The sequence below is a fragment of the Hylaeus anthracinus genome, unplaced genomic scaffold (assembly GCF_026225885.1).
Source record: "Hylaeus anthracinus isolate JK02 unplaced genomic scaffold, UHH_iyHylAnth1.0_haploid 4, whole genome shotgun sequence".
NCBI classification, from domain to species: domain Eukaryota; kingdom Metazoa; phylum Arthropoda; class Insecta; order Hymenoptera; family Colletidae; genus Hylaeus; species Hylaeus anthracinus.
The window spans coordinates 2,088,419-2,103,395 of NW_026535289.1; the positions used below are offsets into that span (position 1 = coordinate 2,088,419).

At 35.6% G+C, this 14,977-nt stretch overlaps 1 protein-coding gene across 1 annotated transcript in view; it reads right to left on the reverse strand.

Annotated features, from left to right (window-relative positions):
• The window catches only part of LOC128895073 (titin), a 68,919-nt gene that overhangs the window by 37,201 nt on the left and 16,741 nt on the right, over positions 1-14,977 (reverse strand). Inside the window, exons 2-14 of the mRNA XM_054157315.1 lie at positions 14,240-14,282; positions 13,566-13,840; positions 12,975-13,189; positions 12,435-12,656; positions 10,266-10,609; positions 8,133-8,481; positions 6,975-7,213; positions 5,913-6,142; positions 5,406-5,549; positions 4,952-5,209; positions 4,239-4,382; positions 3,632-3,904; positions 1,056-1,601 (exon numbers count right to left, since the gene is read on the reverse strand). Coding sequence (XP_054013290.1) covers positions 1,056-1,601; positions 3,632-3,904; positions 4,239-4,382; positions 4,952-5,209; positions 5,406-5,549; positions 5,913-6,142; positions 6,975-7,213; positions 8,133-8,481; positions 10,266-10,609; positions 12,435-12,656; positions 12,975-13,189; positions 13,566-13,840; positions 14,240-14,282 — 3,282 coding nt within the window. The remainder of the gene's footprint in view (positions 1-1,055; positions 1,602-3,631; positions 3,905-4,238; positions 4,383-4,951; positions 5,210-5,405; positions 5,550-5,912; positions 6,143-6,974; positions 7,214-8,132; positions 8,482-10,265; positions 10,610-12,434; positions 12,657-12,974; positions 13,190-13,565; positions 13,841-14,239; positions 14,283-14,977) is intronic.

Consider the following 14,977-nt stretch of genomic DNA (forward strand, 5'->3'; position numbering starts at 1 on the left):
TCATTGAAGCCATCGCTATTTTTTTTGGAACATTTCTGTAGCTTATACGGTTTCATTCGTGGTCACATCTTACAATTAGAATTGTACAGTGGGTGCAGAAAGTATTCGTACACCGATCAATTTCCAAAGCAACTATGTGAAATTGTAATTTATTAACTTCTTTTTTTATAAACAATGATATTCTACATATTCTTGGAAATCTCTAAAATAGATACAGCACGAAAAGATTAGGTATTTTGTTTAAGTGAGAAATCAACAAGAAAAAACAATAAATCGATAGAAATACAGAAGCAATAAGTATTCGTACAAGTGTTAAAATTTTAAAACTTCATTTAAAAAAAAACGAAATTTACATTAATTTATAAATAATTAATACTTTGTGGTATTTCCTTTTGATTTTATAATTTCTGTAACTCTTCTAGGCATCAAATTAACTATCACAAATGTCGAAGTTATTTAGGGTGGGATCTTCTTTCATTCCTTTATTAGAGCATTTTTTAAGTCCTTTTTACTGGAAATTTAATTTTTTCTAATTCCTACGAGGCAATGAACTGATGTGCTTATGTTATAAAATCTACTGTAAATTGTTCGTCATAAGAACCGTGCGAATACTTATTGCTTCTATATGTCTACCAATTTTTCGTATTTTCTTGTTAATTTTGCAAATTATATAAACTAGTAATTATTGTTTGAACTGTATTCTAGAGATTTCCGAGAATATGTAGAAAATCATTAATTATAAAAAAAGGAATTAATAAACCACAATTTCACACAAAAGTTTTTTGAGAAATTGATGATTGTACAAATACATTCTACACCCACTGTAGATCTTTTATCAAAGTTCAAACACTTAACTAAATAATATAATAATACACTTTTGTTTATAGAATCAAATAATTTTATCCGTTAATGGGGAAGTAGAACAGTGCCAAAAGTAATAAAACAAGGAATGACAAAATTAAAAAACAATATAACTGTACTGAATTAATAATTCTAATACAATAATTGTAATTACGTAATTGTATTCAAGGATCAAGTAATGAACAAGAACTTACTTTCAACGACCATAGTGGCGGACAAACGTGCCTCCCCAAGGGCATTTCTCGCAACGACGGTGTAAGTGCCAGCGTCTTCAGGTCTGACTTGAAGAATATCGATAGCAACGTAACCAAAATCGTGGTAGGTCTGTATTCTGTTCGCGGCAGTAATTGGTTTTCCATTATGGTACCACTCGATGGTCATGGTCAAGTCGCTCTGAGGCTCGACGCGAGCCTCAAAGTGGGCACGTTGTCCTTCGACGATCTTGTTGGTACCTTTCAACGTGCCTAGGAATCGCGGCGCTTGAGTAACCTGGGTTTCTTCCTGTACTTGTCGCGAATATCTGCTGGAGTCTTCCAGCGTTTGAAATTTCTGAAGTCCGGTGGGGTGTTGACTGTCGTAGATAACGTCGTTCTTGCTAATCACGCTCATTTGAGCGGTGGTGTGCGCTTCGCCGGCGCGATTGTAAGCGCGACAGGTGTACACGCCGACGTCGTGAATAGTTACGTATTTGATGGTCAATGCTACGTAACCGAAGTTGAAGAAAGTCGTGATCCGTGAACCTGCGAGGAAACCGCGTTTCGTTAATTTGTGTTGGAACTGTCTTTTGATGTAGGAATTTAATAAAACATTCAGAAACAGGGATCGTTATTACGTGTTTCTACTATTATGCTATTCCATCAGTCTACCATTACATTATTCTAGTATTGTTTGTTCAGGTATATAACAATTAAGCCACATAAAAGACGATTATGAACAATTTAATGGGATAACGAAAACTTTAGAAAAGAAATGTTTCAAAATCGTTGGGTATACAAGGTAAAGAAAAAACCAAATGTAAGTATCGACAGATTCAAGACCAGGCTTGTAGCGAAAGGGTACTCACAGAAACAAGGGATAGACTATCATCGGACTTTCAGTCCGGTCGTGAAATTTGATTCTATTCGCGTGATTTTGTGTCTGGCGGCTGCAAGAAATATGTCTTTGCACCAATTTGATATCCAAACGGCTTGTCTCAACGGAAAACTTCAAGAAACGATTTACATGGATCAGCCTGAAGGTTATCAAAAGGGATCGTTTGATCTAAGTTATGTTCCTACCAAAGAGCAGCAAGCCGATATATTAACTAAACCGTTATTAAGACTTACATTAACAATTTTGTTACATACGTGATTTGCTAAATGTGCCTTGTACGCGCTCGTACGCACTCACACAGCTCCACATCACTGTATACGTACACGGAACTGCAAGGATTACGTATTGTCCTATTTTTTTCTCGACAATGCAAATTTGAGACCTCTCAATAGTCGTATCCGCTAGATAAATGTTCAAACTAGAGCGCAAGCTCCTATAGGTAGCCTACTTTTGCTTTTTTCTGTCATAATTAATAATATCTAGCAGTACTTCGCGATCAAAAGAAGCAATATGGTGGTGCGACAGCGCTGCCGCGTTGTCTGAACTAACGCTGCTGAAACATACGCTGCTGAATATTATTAATTATGACAGAAAAAAGCAAAAGTAGACTACCTATAGGAGCTTGCGCTCTAGTTTGAACATTTATCTAGCGGATACGACTATTGAGAGGTCTCAAATTTACATTGTCGAGACAAAAATAGGACAATACGGAACCCTTGCAGTTCCGTGTACGTATACAGTGATGTGGAGCTGTGTGAGTGCGTATGAGCGCATACAAGGCACGGGAGTCCACTCCCTTAAATCGTTCATAATAGTCAAATATTTTCAAAATGGAACATTTGTGAGAAAAATGGTTTAAAGAAATATTTTAGGATTTCAAAAATTCTATTGAACGATCGTGTCCGTTTGACCTTCAAAGGACCGGCTAAAGTCACGTCGAGGCCAACATGAGTTTTTTAATGGAACACCTCATTTTTTATCATGCACTGTAAAAGCTGGGTAGAGACCTTTTCAAAACACTAGTTTCAAACATTTTTTTTATTCGGGATAGATGGCGCTGTAATCGGAACTCAGGAAGTTCCTTGTGTGGTCCGTAAAGGGTCGCACACAAAATAAACATGAATAGCTATATGAATTAATCGAGCAAGAACAACCCCACTCGCGAGCTCGCGAAGCGAGCGAGCAACAATGAGCAGCTAGTTTCTTCTTATTCTATGCAGCATCCTACTATTTTAATTTTCTACTGCTTTCTATTCCATCATTTTTAAATTTAATGATCTTTGTTGTTTCACAGTTTTACAATTTTATGTTTCCATAATTATACAAATATAGGTTTATCGTGATTAAATCCAAAATAGTTGAAAGGTGTTGGAAGGTTTGCAGTGCAAAACGATAAACACCGTTAAGGTGAATAAAAATATATAATTATTTAATAAATTGAACACTGTGAAACTCTCTGTCACACGAACCACATGCTACGCGCCAATCCCCGTTACCTCTACGCACCCTCGATCAGCCACACTCAAACAAACGAACAAGGCGGGAAACATTCAGACGTTCTAACCCGCGAATGCTTGAATCTTATGCCGGAGTTATCATTAGGTTTATCAAAAGATGAGAATTGATTGACAACTGAATTTGTTATAAATGGTTTTGTTACGTAGACAGCAATACTCACTAGCTTCTACAGGGCGTCCATCTTTGAGCCACTCGACTCTCAAATCGGGATCGCCGACTGGTTCCAGACGTGCTTCGAAATGAGCGAAACCGCCTTCTCGTATGCTGTTCTGATCCTTGATAGGAGATTTGAATTCCGGTCGGCTGGTCGGTTCAGGCTGCTCCTGTACATACTTCTGGTGCATGGCCTGTTGATAGGCTTCCAATTCCTCGGCAGCCTCGATGTACCTCTGTTGCTCGGGGATTCCCAGTTCAGAAGTAACATTTGTGCGCGCTGTAACGAAAAAGTCATACATAATTAACATATTTGTCGGCATTTTTAAGAAAACGAACATAATTTTCTGACATCTATATTACCCTGAGCTCTTACCTCAAAGTAAAAGCAAATTAATATACTTCAGTTTTATGCACTTATGATACAAGTTATCATAATAAATATATGAGAAACACAACCAAAACGTATGTGCACTTATGTAAAACAAAATAACATTATTACTATTAATTGTAGAATATATTCAACATGAATTAAATATATTGTTTGTATGTTTTCCATATTACTGTTCACCAAAAATACATAAAGTCGAGTGATTATGTACAGAGATATTTACCAAAGACACGGAGAGTTGCGGAGCTGACGGCCTCTCCCAAGCGGTTCACAGCTCTGACAGTATAAGAACCGGCATCTTCAGCTCGTAGATGCAAAATATTGAGCGAGACGTATCCGAAGTTGAAGATGGTTGTGATTCTTGAGCCTGGAAGATTATTGTTATTAAATAAAACCATACCCAATCTACGTCTGGGTATAACTTAATAAAAGGTTTAGTTTCCTTTGCATAGATTTCCGTTACTAGTTACAGAATTTTCAGAATATAGACCAAAAATAATCTTCATTTCTAGATAAAAAAAGAAACAATGAACAAATAAATAAGAATTTTGTATAAATTTCAATTTGTATAATATACGGGCATACTCTAAATGATATCGTCATTTTTAATAAAAAAAATCAAATTTCTAGTACAGTAAAAATATTTTTGCATTCTATAAATAAAGAATACTCGTACACTACACGCATAAGCTAATTGAATACGTACATTCACTGAAATAAAATTTAAACGAATACTAATTTGTACGTCTCTAATGCTGTAACTCTTTAATGTAAATGAAAAGTGTAGACTATCCAAGGAAATACTTACAACAGGCCCAGACTATAAATGAAAATACTTACAAAATGTATAGACTACTGAGAAGGATACCCAGAAGAGACATAGATTACAGAGGAAGACACTTACAAGAGGTATAGACTAAAGAAGAAGATACTTACTAGCTGTGATTGGCCTACCATCCTTGTACCACTCCACTTTCATCGTGGGATCGCTAACAGGGGTCAGTTGCGCCTCGAAGTGCGCATTCCGACCTTCCTGCAGCTCTCCTAGATCCTGGAGCGGACGGATGAAGGCCGGCCGCTGTGGAGAGATCTCCTCCACACTCTCCTGCCTTTGGTACTTGCTGTAATCCTCGAGCTGTTGAATGTACTGAAGGCTGTCGGGGTGTTGGCTAGCCTGTTCGATTGTTGCGCGTGCTGAAACAGTAATTCATTTTGAATAATACCCGCTAATTAGAAACATCAATTTATTAGGACACTTCGAGTTATATCATCCCATAAGTTTGTTCCGCGATGAATTTATACTACATATGTTTCCTCGCACGTAGAAGATAAACGAAGTCTCTCGGTTCAGAGGTATCTCGGGTTTTAAATATTGTTTAAGTAAACTTACGTGTCACGCTGAGGGTAGCTCGAGATTCGGCGACTCCAGTCGAACTCACGACGCGACACAAGTACTCGCCGCTGTCCTGAAGAACGATGCTGATAAGGTCGAGTGAGATGAAGCCAAATCGGAAAATGGAAGTCGCTCGAGAACCTGTGATCACGATGCCAGTAAGAAATTTTACAATAAATTCATCCTCTATTGTGTCAATTTTATCTTATTTTTTAGAAAAGAAATTGTATAGCTTGGTTATTTATGTAGGATGTAAGCAAGATATGGGACTATTTATCAGGAAGAATTTTTTTTAAAAAAAAGGAATAGAAAAATCCTTTGCTATTTTGCAATCTGAATCTTCGTTGCTCTCTTTTTCTGTGTAATTCTGGTTAGGTATTTTATGCTATAAAGGGTTGAGAAATTCACGAAAATTAATTTTCTTGATGAAGAAGAATTAATTTGATTGATGAAGAGTTTTCTTATGATTCAACCTAAATTGTAGAATTTGTGCATGGTACTCACTCGCATCGAGAGCTCTTCCATTGACGTACCACTCTACCCTCATGGTGGGATCGCCCACCGGTTCGATTCTGGCCTCGAAGTGAATTCGTCCACCCTCGATCTGATGAACGTCCCTCAGTGGTATAATGAAACGTGGCGGTGGATAAATTCTGTCCTCCTCGGGTGGAGGCAAATATGGCTTGGCACGTTCTACGTGTCGCAAGTAAATCACTTCGGGGCCAGGCGCAGGTCTGCGAACATTCTCAATATTATCTCCATTCTATACGGATCAAATTATTTAATTCAAAACTTAATGAGAGCCCTACCGTCGTCCTTTCTCCAGTTTGCAATACAATAATATATTATCAAGTTAATATTCAGAAAAAATTTATTTATCTACTAAAGATAGGCAAAATTTTTTACTTAGATAAAAATATTCGAATGAAAAATCTATAATAAAAATTTTTAATTCGTTATGTTTATCTGTAAATTTGACCTAACTGAGATTGTTAATAGCTTCCTCTTATGAAAAATGTAGGAAAATGAATAAAATTTAAGAAACGTGTATATCAATGCCTAAATGAATAAATTGATTGATTGCATGAAGTAAATTATTTGAATTGTATTTGACTTTTATTGACCTTGAATGATCTTTAATAAATAATTGTAAGAGCCCTAAAATTTTATTACAAGGTTACCAAGGAAATATTTACTCATCTCTTTTCCATAGTCATCAGACTATGTTTCCCTATAAATCTGTCGAAATTAATCTCATAACAAGTCACACAAAACAGTCTTGTCTTAAATGCCAGTAGGTATGCAGGTAGTGACAAATAGCGACGTCTAATACAGTGGAAACTATGATGCATATAAGAGAGTAATGCAATAACGTCAACAACGTCTTCATACACGTTTAACAATACATTGATTATCGAAAAAAATATACATGTCGAATTGAGTAACCTCCTCCTTTTCGAAGTCAGTTAAACAAATATTTGAAATCGACTTATGTTTAATAATCATCAAGTGTGGCAGTTGTTCGAACAAAAGAAAATTTGATTCCATATGAAAGAGACTGCTTACTCAGGTTCGATGACTTTCGTCGGTCGGGGTAAATTCAGGCGTCTTGGTTCAGGGGCTGCTCCTTTCGGTGTCTCCACGAAGAGCCGTGCTCGGGTGGCCGTGGAGCCGGCTACGTTCTGCGCAGTGCATTGGTACCAGGCAGCATCCGACATTTTTGCGCAGGGTATGTCCAGAGTCGAAGCTCCGTTACCGTCCGTCATTATACGCACTTCCGGTCCAGGTGTTATTGGCACGCCGTCCTTATTTAGGTAAGACAGTAATTAGTAATGTCTTAGAAGACGATACAATTTTTATTCAAAATGTAGTCTAGAGAAAAATTCTATAAATCAATATTTTGATATATGTAAGTGAATAATAAATAAAGTATAAAGACGTTATCTAAACCGCAGCTACCTGTCATGTTTGGCGAGTGTACACCCTCGTTCATAAATATGTAGACACTTACTACCTTCAATGAATAATTAATATTCACCGTAAATTATCACTGTACAATGTTTGTTGCTAAATTCTATATTAGATGTGTATTTAACAACATTTAATAATATTAAAAGTTTTGAGTGCCACATTCAATTTTATAGTGAATCTATAAGGATCGTTTAGATGGAAAAGTTCATAAAGAATGCTCAATATATTTACGTCATTTATGGCGAAATATTACAAAATAAATGAGACAATATTACTTTGGTTACAATGAATATATTTATTGTTTTTTATCATTAATAATATGATTTAAAAAACGAACTATTAATAAAATATATTCCTTAATATTATATAAATATATCAAAACATAAATGATATAATTGATATTAATGGATTTGTAAATTTGATTAGATATTTACTTCTATTAAGGAAGCATCCACATACTTCTGAGTAGGGTGTATATATTCATTTGCATATTTTAAAACATTAAAATACTCCTATTAGCTTAGTTTAATTGTAATCACCTGTATTTTCATTTAAAGTAAACAAAAACGGTTATAATTAGAAAACAGAGTCCTAAAGTTCCTTTCTAAAGACCCTTTATAATCACTTATCACTATTTAGTACCAGCCAATAGCTATTCATCCCTTCTCTTTCATTCTAACTAATTTCTTGTACACTTGAACATAACACTTGGAAGAATACTCTAATATTTGAAAATTCTTTCTGCTGGTTTACCTTCTGCCAGGTGATACGGGGTACAGGGGTGCCAACGGCGCGCGCCATGAATACAACCGGTTCTCCTTCCTTCACGTTTGTCGTGGTGAAACGTTCCACGAATTTCGGCGCGACTACTTGTTCCTTCTCGATGACGTTCAGGTTACACTGGAACGACGTTTCGCCAGCTTTGTTTCTCGCGACGCACGTCACGACGCCAGCGTCCGCGCGGCTCACATTGGTAATCATCAGAGAGTTGTTCCCGGACTCGTTGACGAGGATCTTGTGGGTCAAGTCGTTGGCAACTTGTTGACCGTTGATGTACCATGTCACTTCAGGATACGGACGGCCGGTTACACGACAATCAAACCTAAATAAAACATTTGCACAGGTACAAATATTTATATGCATTCATTCATTGGCGGATATTAAAGGCATTGGTGCTAACACCGATTATTAGACTGTTTATGTAAATTCATATTTTTATGGGTTTAGATGGTAAATTGAAATTTCAAGAAAAGTATGTGTTATTTTTTAAAGAGTGCAATATGCATTTTATTATTGATTTTTTTACGTATGTTTCCACTCGGCTGCATACTTATATACAGGGTGTCTACGTATAAGTCCGGGCATACGCAGGGTGTCAATTCTACAACAAATTTCCAACAAAAAATTGCTCTTAGACATTTTCTTTGTGTCGCCCTATTCTCGAGTATTCCAACTTTTAATATTTTTTATGCGTTTGCAACTTGACACTCTTTAAACGGTCATAACTTCACCAAATTACAGTACAAACTTAAAAGTAAGAATACCATTCGAAAGAGCGTTAAATTTTTCAACTCCCTGATGCCAAACCAAAATTTATCACGTAGATTTAACAAGTGAAAAATTAGGTTAAACTTTATATTGTGAAAATTTCAAAAAATTTGACTTCTTCTGTATTCGTTTTTCGGTTTCAATAACATAGTTGTTTGGCGGGCACTCTTCGGGAGAAACTTCCACGAAGTCTCAGCTTTTGAACTGTATTGTCAAAAAAAATTGTACAGTGAAATTTTCGGAAGAAAATTACGTTTACATGCAGAAAAGCGTAGGTTTTTAGCTGAAAATCGATATTTTTCAACGAAAATCGACTTGTCACTTTAAAATTAATTTGACATCGGGTTTGATGTATTTTTTAGTGACACTCCCGGGCCTCTCCAATTATGAAAAAAAAAAACGATTTTTTGACACCTCAAGCCTCTTCCAGCAGTGTGTAGAGCCTGAGTGCGAGGTGAATAATAATTGTTTTTGAACATATATTCATAGATTTTTTGTTATTAGACAATATTTAATCAAAATCAACCTCGGTGTACCGATAAATGATATGAAGATTGGAACACGATCGATTTCACACAGCAAAAATCGATGTTTTCGACGCAGGAGAACCGATAAGTTTTGATTTAGGAGACAGGCATTATGAACGCTTTTCTGGATTCAAACGTCATTTTCTCCCAAAAATACCACCGTACAATTATTTTGACAATACCGTTCAAAAACTGAGACTTCGAGGAAGTTTTTCCTGAAGAGTGCCGGGCAAACAACTATGTCTTTGAAACCGAAAAATGAATACAGAAGAAGTCAAATTTTTAAAAATTTTCACAATGTAAAGTTTGACCTAATTCTTCGCGAATTCAATTTTCGTAATAAATTTTGGTTTCGTATCAGGAAGTTGAAAAATTTGACGCTCTTTCGAGTGGTATACTTAGTTTTAAGTTCGCAGTGTAATTTGGTAGAATTATGGCCGTTTAAAGAGTGCCAAGTCGAAAACACAGAAAAAATATTAAAAGTGAAAATTCTCGAGAATGAGGCGACACAAAGAGTCTAAGAGTAATTTTTTGTTGGAAATTTGTTATATGTAGAATTGACACCCTGCGTATGTCCGATCTTATACGTAGACACCTTGTATATATTTTTATCTTGACATAAATGTATAAGTTATTGGTGGATATGTTTGCGAATAATTGTTAATTTGATCCATAATCATAAGTCTGATGAAATTAGTTGGCAAAGAGATATCAAATAAAAAATTTGCCCGCTGTTAAAAGCGACATATTAAATATTGTTAGCTGGTTTATTACATTATTTGTAGTTCTAAGGATGACGAGTATGATTTACCTGGTCATTTTTCCTTCGGTAGCTTCACGATCGGTGCAGGTGCGTACGAAATTCGGTGGGAGAACCTTGCCAGAGTCTGACTCGCCGGTCGATTCTACTTGTTGAGTCTTGACTGCCTCCTTCTGGTAGGTTTGGTAAGCCTGGTCTACTTGATCACCGCTGGATTCGATCGCCAGGTACGCCGAGCTAACGGTGCAACCCTGAGGATTCTCCGACAGCAAGGTGTAATGGCCGCTGTCTTCTGGTAAAGCCGTCCTGATCCTCATGCTTGCTTGCTGGTTCGAATAGCTCATCTCCACGCGTTGCGACTCACGGATCCTTTGGCCGTTTTTGAACCAAGTTAACTTGAAATTGAAAGAAAATTTACGGTCAAAATGCATCCAACATTTTTTGCACCACTCTCTGTTGAGGGTACGACGAGAATATACGGGTTTCGTATGACAAAGGAACGAGGATTGACTTTTACAATAACTTTAATTTCGTCTAGAATAATACACGTGTCGCTTCCGAGATTTAGAATCGTACTGACCGTTTAAAATGACCGACAAACACGCCGATTCGAGCGATAACGGGCAGAGCCATAGAAAAAAGGACGATGCAGACGACGCGAATAATTACACAAATTAAATACATACAGTCAGTGTAGTAAGTATTCGTGTATGAACAAATTGAAAATAAAAATTTATATATTTGTTTTATTAATAAATTTTAGGGGAAGAAATAATTAACCAACATTCCTACGTACTTTTAGAGCAGATTTTGCGTAAATTAAAGTTTACTACTTTTAATATATACCTCTTATTTCTTTTCTTATTAGTTTTATTTTAAATTGGTTGCTATACGAATACTTCTTACACTGACTGTATGTTTATTAGACAGATCCGTTTCCGTTACCGTTCGAATGTTTGTTTTCGTGCAAAGAAACGGAGAGGTAAGAGATGAGTGTCGAGGTAATCGGCCGTGGCATACGGTAATTTAAACGGGGCATTTAAATTTAGATATTTCCGAAGCAATCTCAAACATTCCAATTCAATTATTAACCCTTTAACCTATCACAACGCGTGAGGTTCGTGGTACAGAATTTGAGTCGAACATGAAAAACACGAGTCAGACGCGTCATATGAAAGAGCGCAAGGAATTTTATACCTGATTATGGCGTTGACCAACCTACAGTAAATCGTAGGTCAATTGGTTAAAGTAATTTTGATTATGAGGAACATAGTTGGTATGATGTTAAACTTGTTTATGTCGCGCAGGAAAATCTAATCATCTTGGCACATTTCGATTATTTTGTAGGTTGTTCATTATATCAAGAAAATGTATGGATTATAGTTCTTTCTTAGTTCTCAAGAAACAATTTTGTGGACAGAATATAGGCTTTATTAAGAGATTCAGTCGTTCGCTGTATCGATATCTTGTATCGTTCTTTAGAAATGTTTTCTAGAATCACCATGTGTTTCGATCATTATAATATAGTTAAACAAACATTCTTTATATTAATCCGTTTCATAATTTTTTTCACTAACTTTATAATATAAGATAAACTGTCACTTATGTCTAGTAAAGAATTGAACTTCAATTTTTGTTACACACTTCACTAAATGTTTAGTAAAATTCGAGCACAATATTTCTATCTATAAAGGGATTTTTGTCTCGATTTATTTTACATAATTTTACTTTAATATTTAACCCTTTGCACTCGAGAGGTGACTTTCAGCCACCTTTAGGTTTGACGCAGTAAATCTACCAACAATAATGTTTGTTTAGGTTTCATTTCTTTGGAACTCGAAGTGTCGATAAAATGATAGTTAGCGAGGTAAAGGTGGCCTGATTAACCTTAGCATTTGTGGCAATAGAATGCTAAGAAAGCATCTCGAGTTGTTAGAAGATACCAGAAAGAAAGTGCAAAGGGTTAATAAGTATATAAATCATTTTATTTCATATGAAAACAAACAAGATTTACGAAATAACTCTAAAAAATAGTCTGGAGTGCAATCACCTAATTATGTTCAATACTCTGCACTTATATTCCTCCTCTGTTAACTGCAGACATTTTGCTTCTTAATGAAAACAGTAACTTTGGGAATCAATTTGATCGAGACACGTGTAAGGAAATCGACTGTTCTCAGAGAGCATCGGTGAATAAGTAAATGTAAAACGACTACTTACTCTCGGTTTCGGGTTGCCAGATAGTTTAGCTGTGAAAACGGCGTCGGATCCCTCGACGAGTTTCGAGTTTCTGGGCTTCTGCACGATTTGCGGAGGTGCAACCGGTCCCAGGTTACGATCTACCACCGTCGAAATCTGCACGTCCGATTCGCCCACGAAGCGGCGTGTAATCGACTCTCGAAATTCAGTTTCCCGCAGCAGTCTGTATTCGAAGGTGTCGACCTGTAAATCCATCGAATTACTTCGTCGATTTATATAACACTTCAACAAAGCTGAGAAAACTTCGACATCGAAGTTGAGCAATCTGCAGCCTTTTCGAAAATCAAACGTAGCCTTTTGTTTATTTGTCAGTAAATACTAAATTTGAAAAATGTTGTGGAACTTTTGTTGTAATAAATATAAAGAATATTCTATTTGTAGACATTTTTGATCTCCTACATGTTATAAAAAATGTATTGCATTTGAATTAATGTTAGAAAGTTCTCCAACTCCAAAGTGAATTGAAGAGTACTTTCACGAAGAAATTGAGAAATATGAAACCTTGAAATCTTCGATGCTGGTTGAGGATCCATTCATGTAACTTCGTTTGTCAATCGTTTGCTGATAGCTGCGCTGCTGGAAGCTTTGAGTTCCGGTTTGGCTCTTTTGTTCGGTCGATTGGAAAGTCTGCGCGTATTCCTTCCTGTAACCACCTGTCTGCTGCTGCGGAGGTCCGAATCCTTCTGGCTGAATGTAAACCGAGCAGATTGCTTCACCTGAACACACAGAAAATGTCATCAGTTTAAATTCATCTTACATGTAGCATGTTACATCTCTTTTAAAGGTTCATAAGTGATCTTTTAATTGTATCTTTAAAGATATGTGGTAATTATTTCTTAAATTATTCCTTAAAGACAAATAGTAATCATTCGCTGAATTATGCCTTAAGTCATATAGCAAATATACCTTAAATTGTAACCTAAAGGGAAATGATTTTTTTGTAAATGATCTTTCTGTTATTTCTTTATATTTTATAAAATCGAACAGTCATTTTCAAATAGAATATTCCAAAGTAGAGAAGACTATTTTCAAAGTAGATACTTTCATGTCCAATATATAAAAGTAGACGAGAATATTTTCTGTGAATCTTACCATACTGATTTTTGGCACTACACGTATATTCGCCCTCATCTCCAGGGCCAATCTGATTGATCTGAAGAGTAACTGCTCCGGTTTTCTCGTCGTACGACATCCGAATTTTCCATGACTCCAGTAACGGTGCACCTTTGTGCGTCCAAGAAACGGTGGGTTTCGGGTTTCCTCTGACACGTCCTTCGAAAATTGCGTTTCCACCCTGCGCGAATCTGGCATTCTTGAAAATCTGTTCGAAGACCGGCGGCGATGGATCGCCAGGTCTGCCAGTAAAACTGTGCAAAAATTACCAATTTTCAAAACCAATGATATATTTAAAAACAACGATTTTTAAATAATTTTTAAATCCAAATACGAAAACAAACGTATATGTATAACTCGTGATTACGTCTGTATAGAGCTAAATCTATAATTATGATATGCATATTAATATCGATATTCGGTATATTCATTATATTCGTAACATTAAATGTATTTATTTATAATATTAATATTTCTTCTGTATAGTTCAATTAAATTTACAATTATTGATGTGTGACATTTTTACGTTAGGACTACTTAAGAACGCTACTAAGGATTTAACACTCGATTAATTGAAAACTGTGTTAAGAATTTATCGAACCGAAGGCAAATATTTTTTTAAGTAAGTTGTATATTGAAATCAGAATACTCACGCTGGTACCGTGGGCGTTGACTGCATTACGATCTCCCCTTGAACTGCAATAAGAAAAAAACAGTATATTACTTCAATATTCCAACGATAGTCAATACATAAATCAACAAATAAGAAGAATGAATATTTTTGAGCACCATTAGTCAACGAATCTATCCAAAAGAAACTTTAAGAAAAGAGCTCTAGAATTAGAGGAAATATGTCTGCCTATAATGTTTCGCCTAATACGCGTTCATAGAAGTTTTTTTCTACTCTTGAAACATATACTTCAATTTACACAAATGACGTAATTTCATTTATTTGTGTGAGCAATTTTCACACAAGTATTTATTATTCAATATGCTCCTCTTCCGATGTAACCATAAAGTTATACAATACCATAAATATTAATAAAATTACAATGATATTATTAATTTCTGTAGACAAATCAAAGTAATGTAATTCAATGATATCGTTGTAATTCTATAGATTCATAAAGTTTTCTTTTTTTTTTTCAGAATAAAAAACAGTCTTTGGCTATATCTCACCGATGTTTCAATTATTTATCCTTCTATACAACACCTTTTATTATATTTATCGTCTTTATTCAAACAAAACCTGCGACATTATAAATGTAAAGTAAATATGTACACCGTACCTATGTGCACAATAAAAGCACTTAGTAATAATTTCATTCTCGTTTGGACGTCATTCGAATGAAAGAAAAATTCGCGTTTGTGCTTTCGCCTGATTCTTTCCA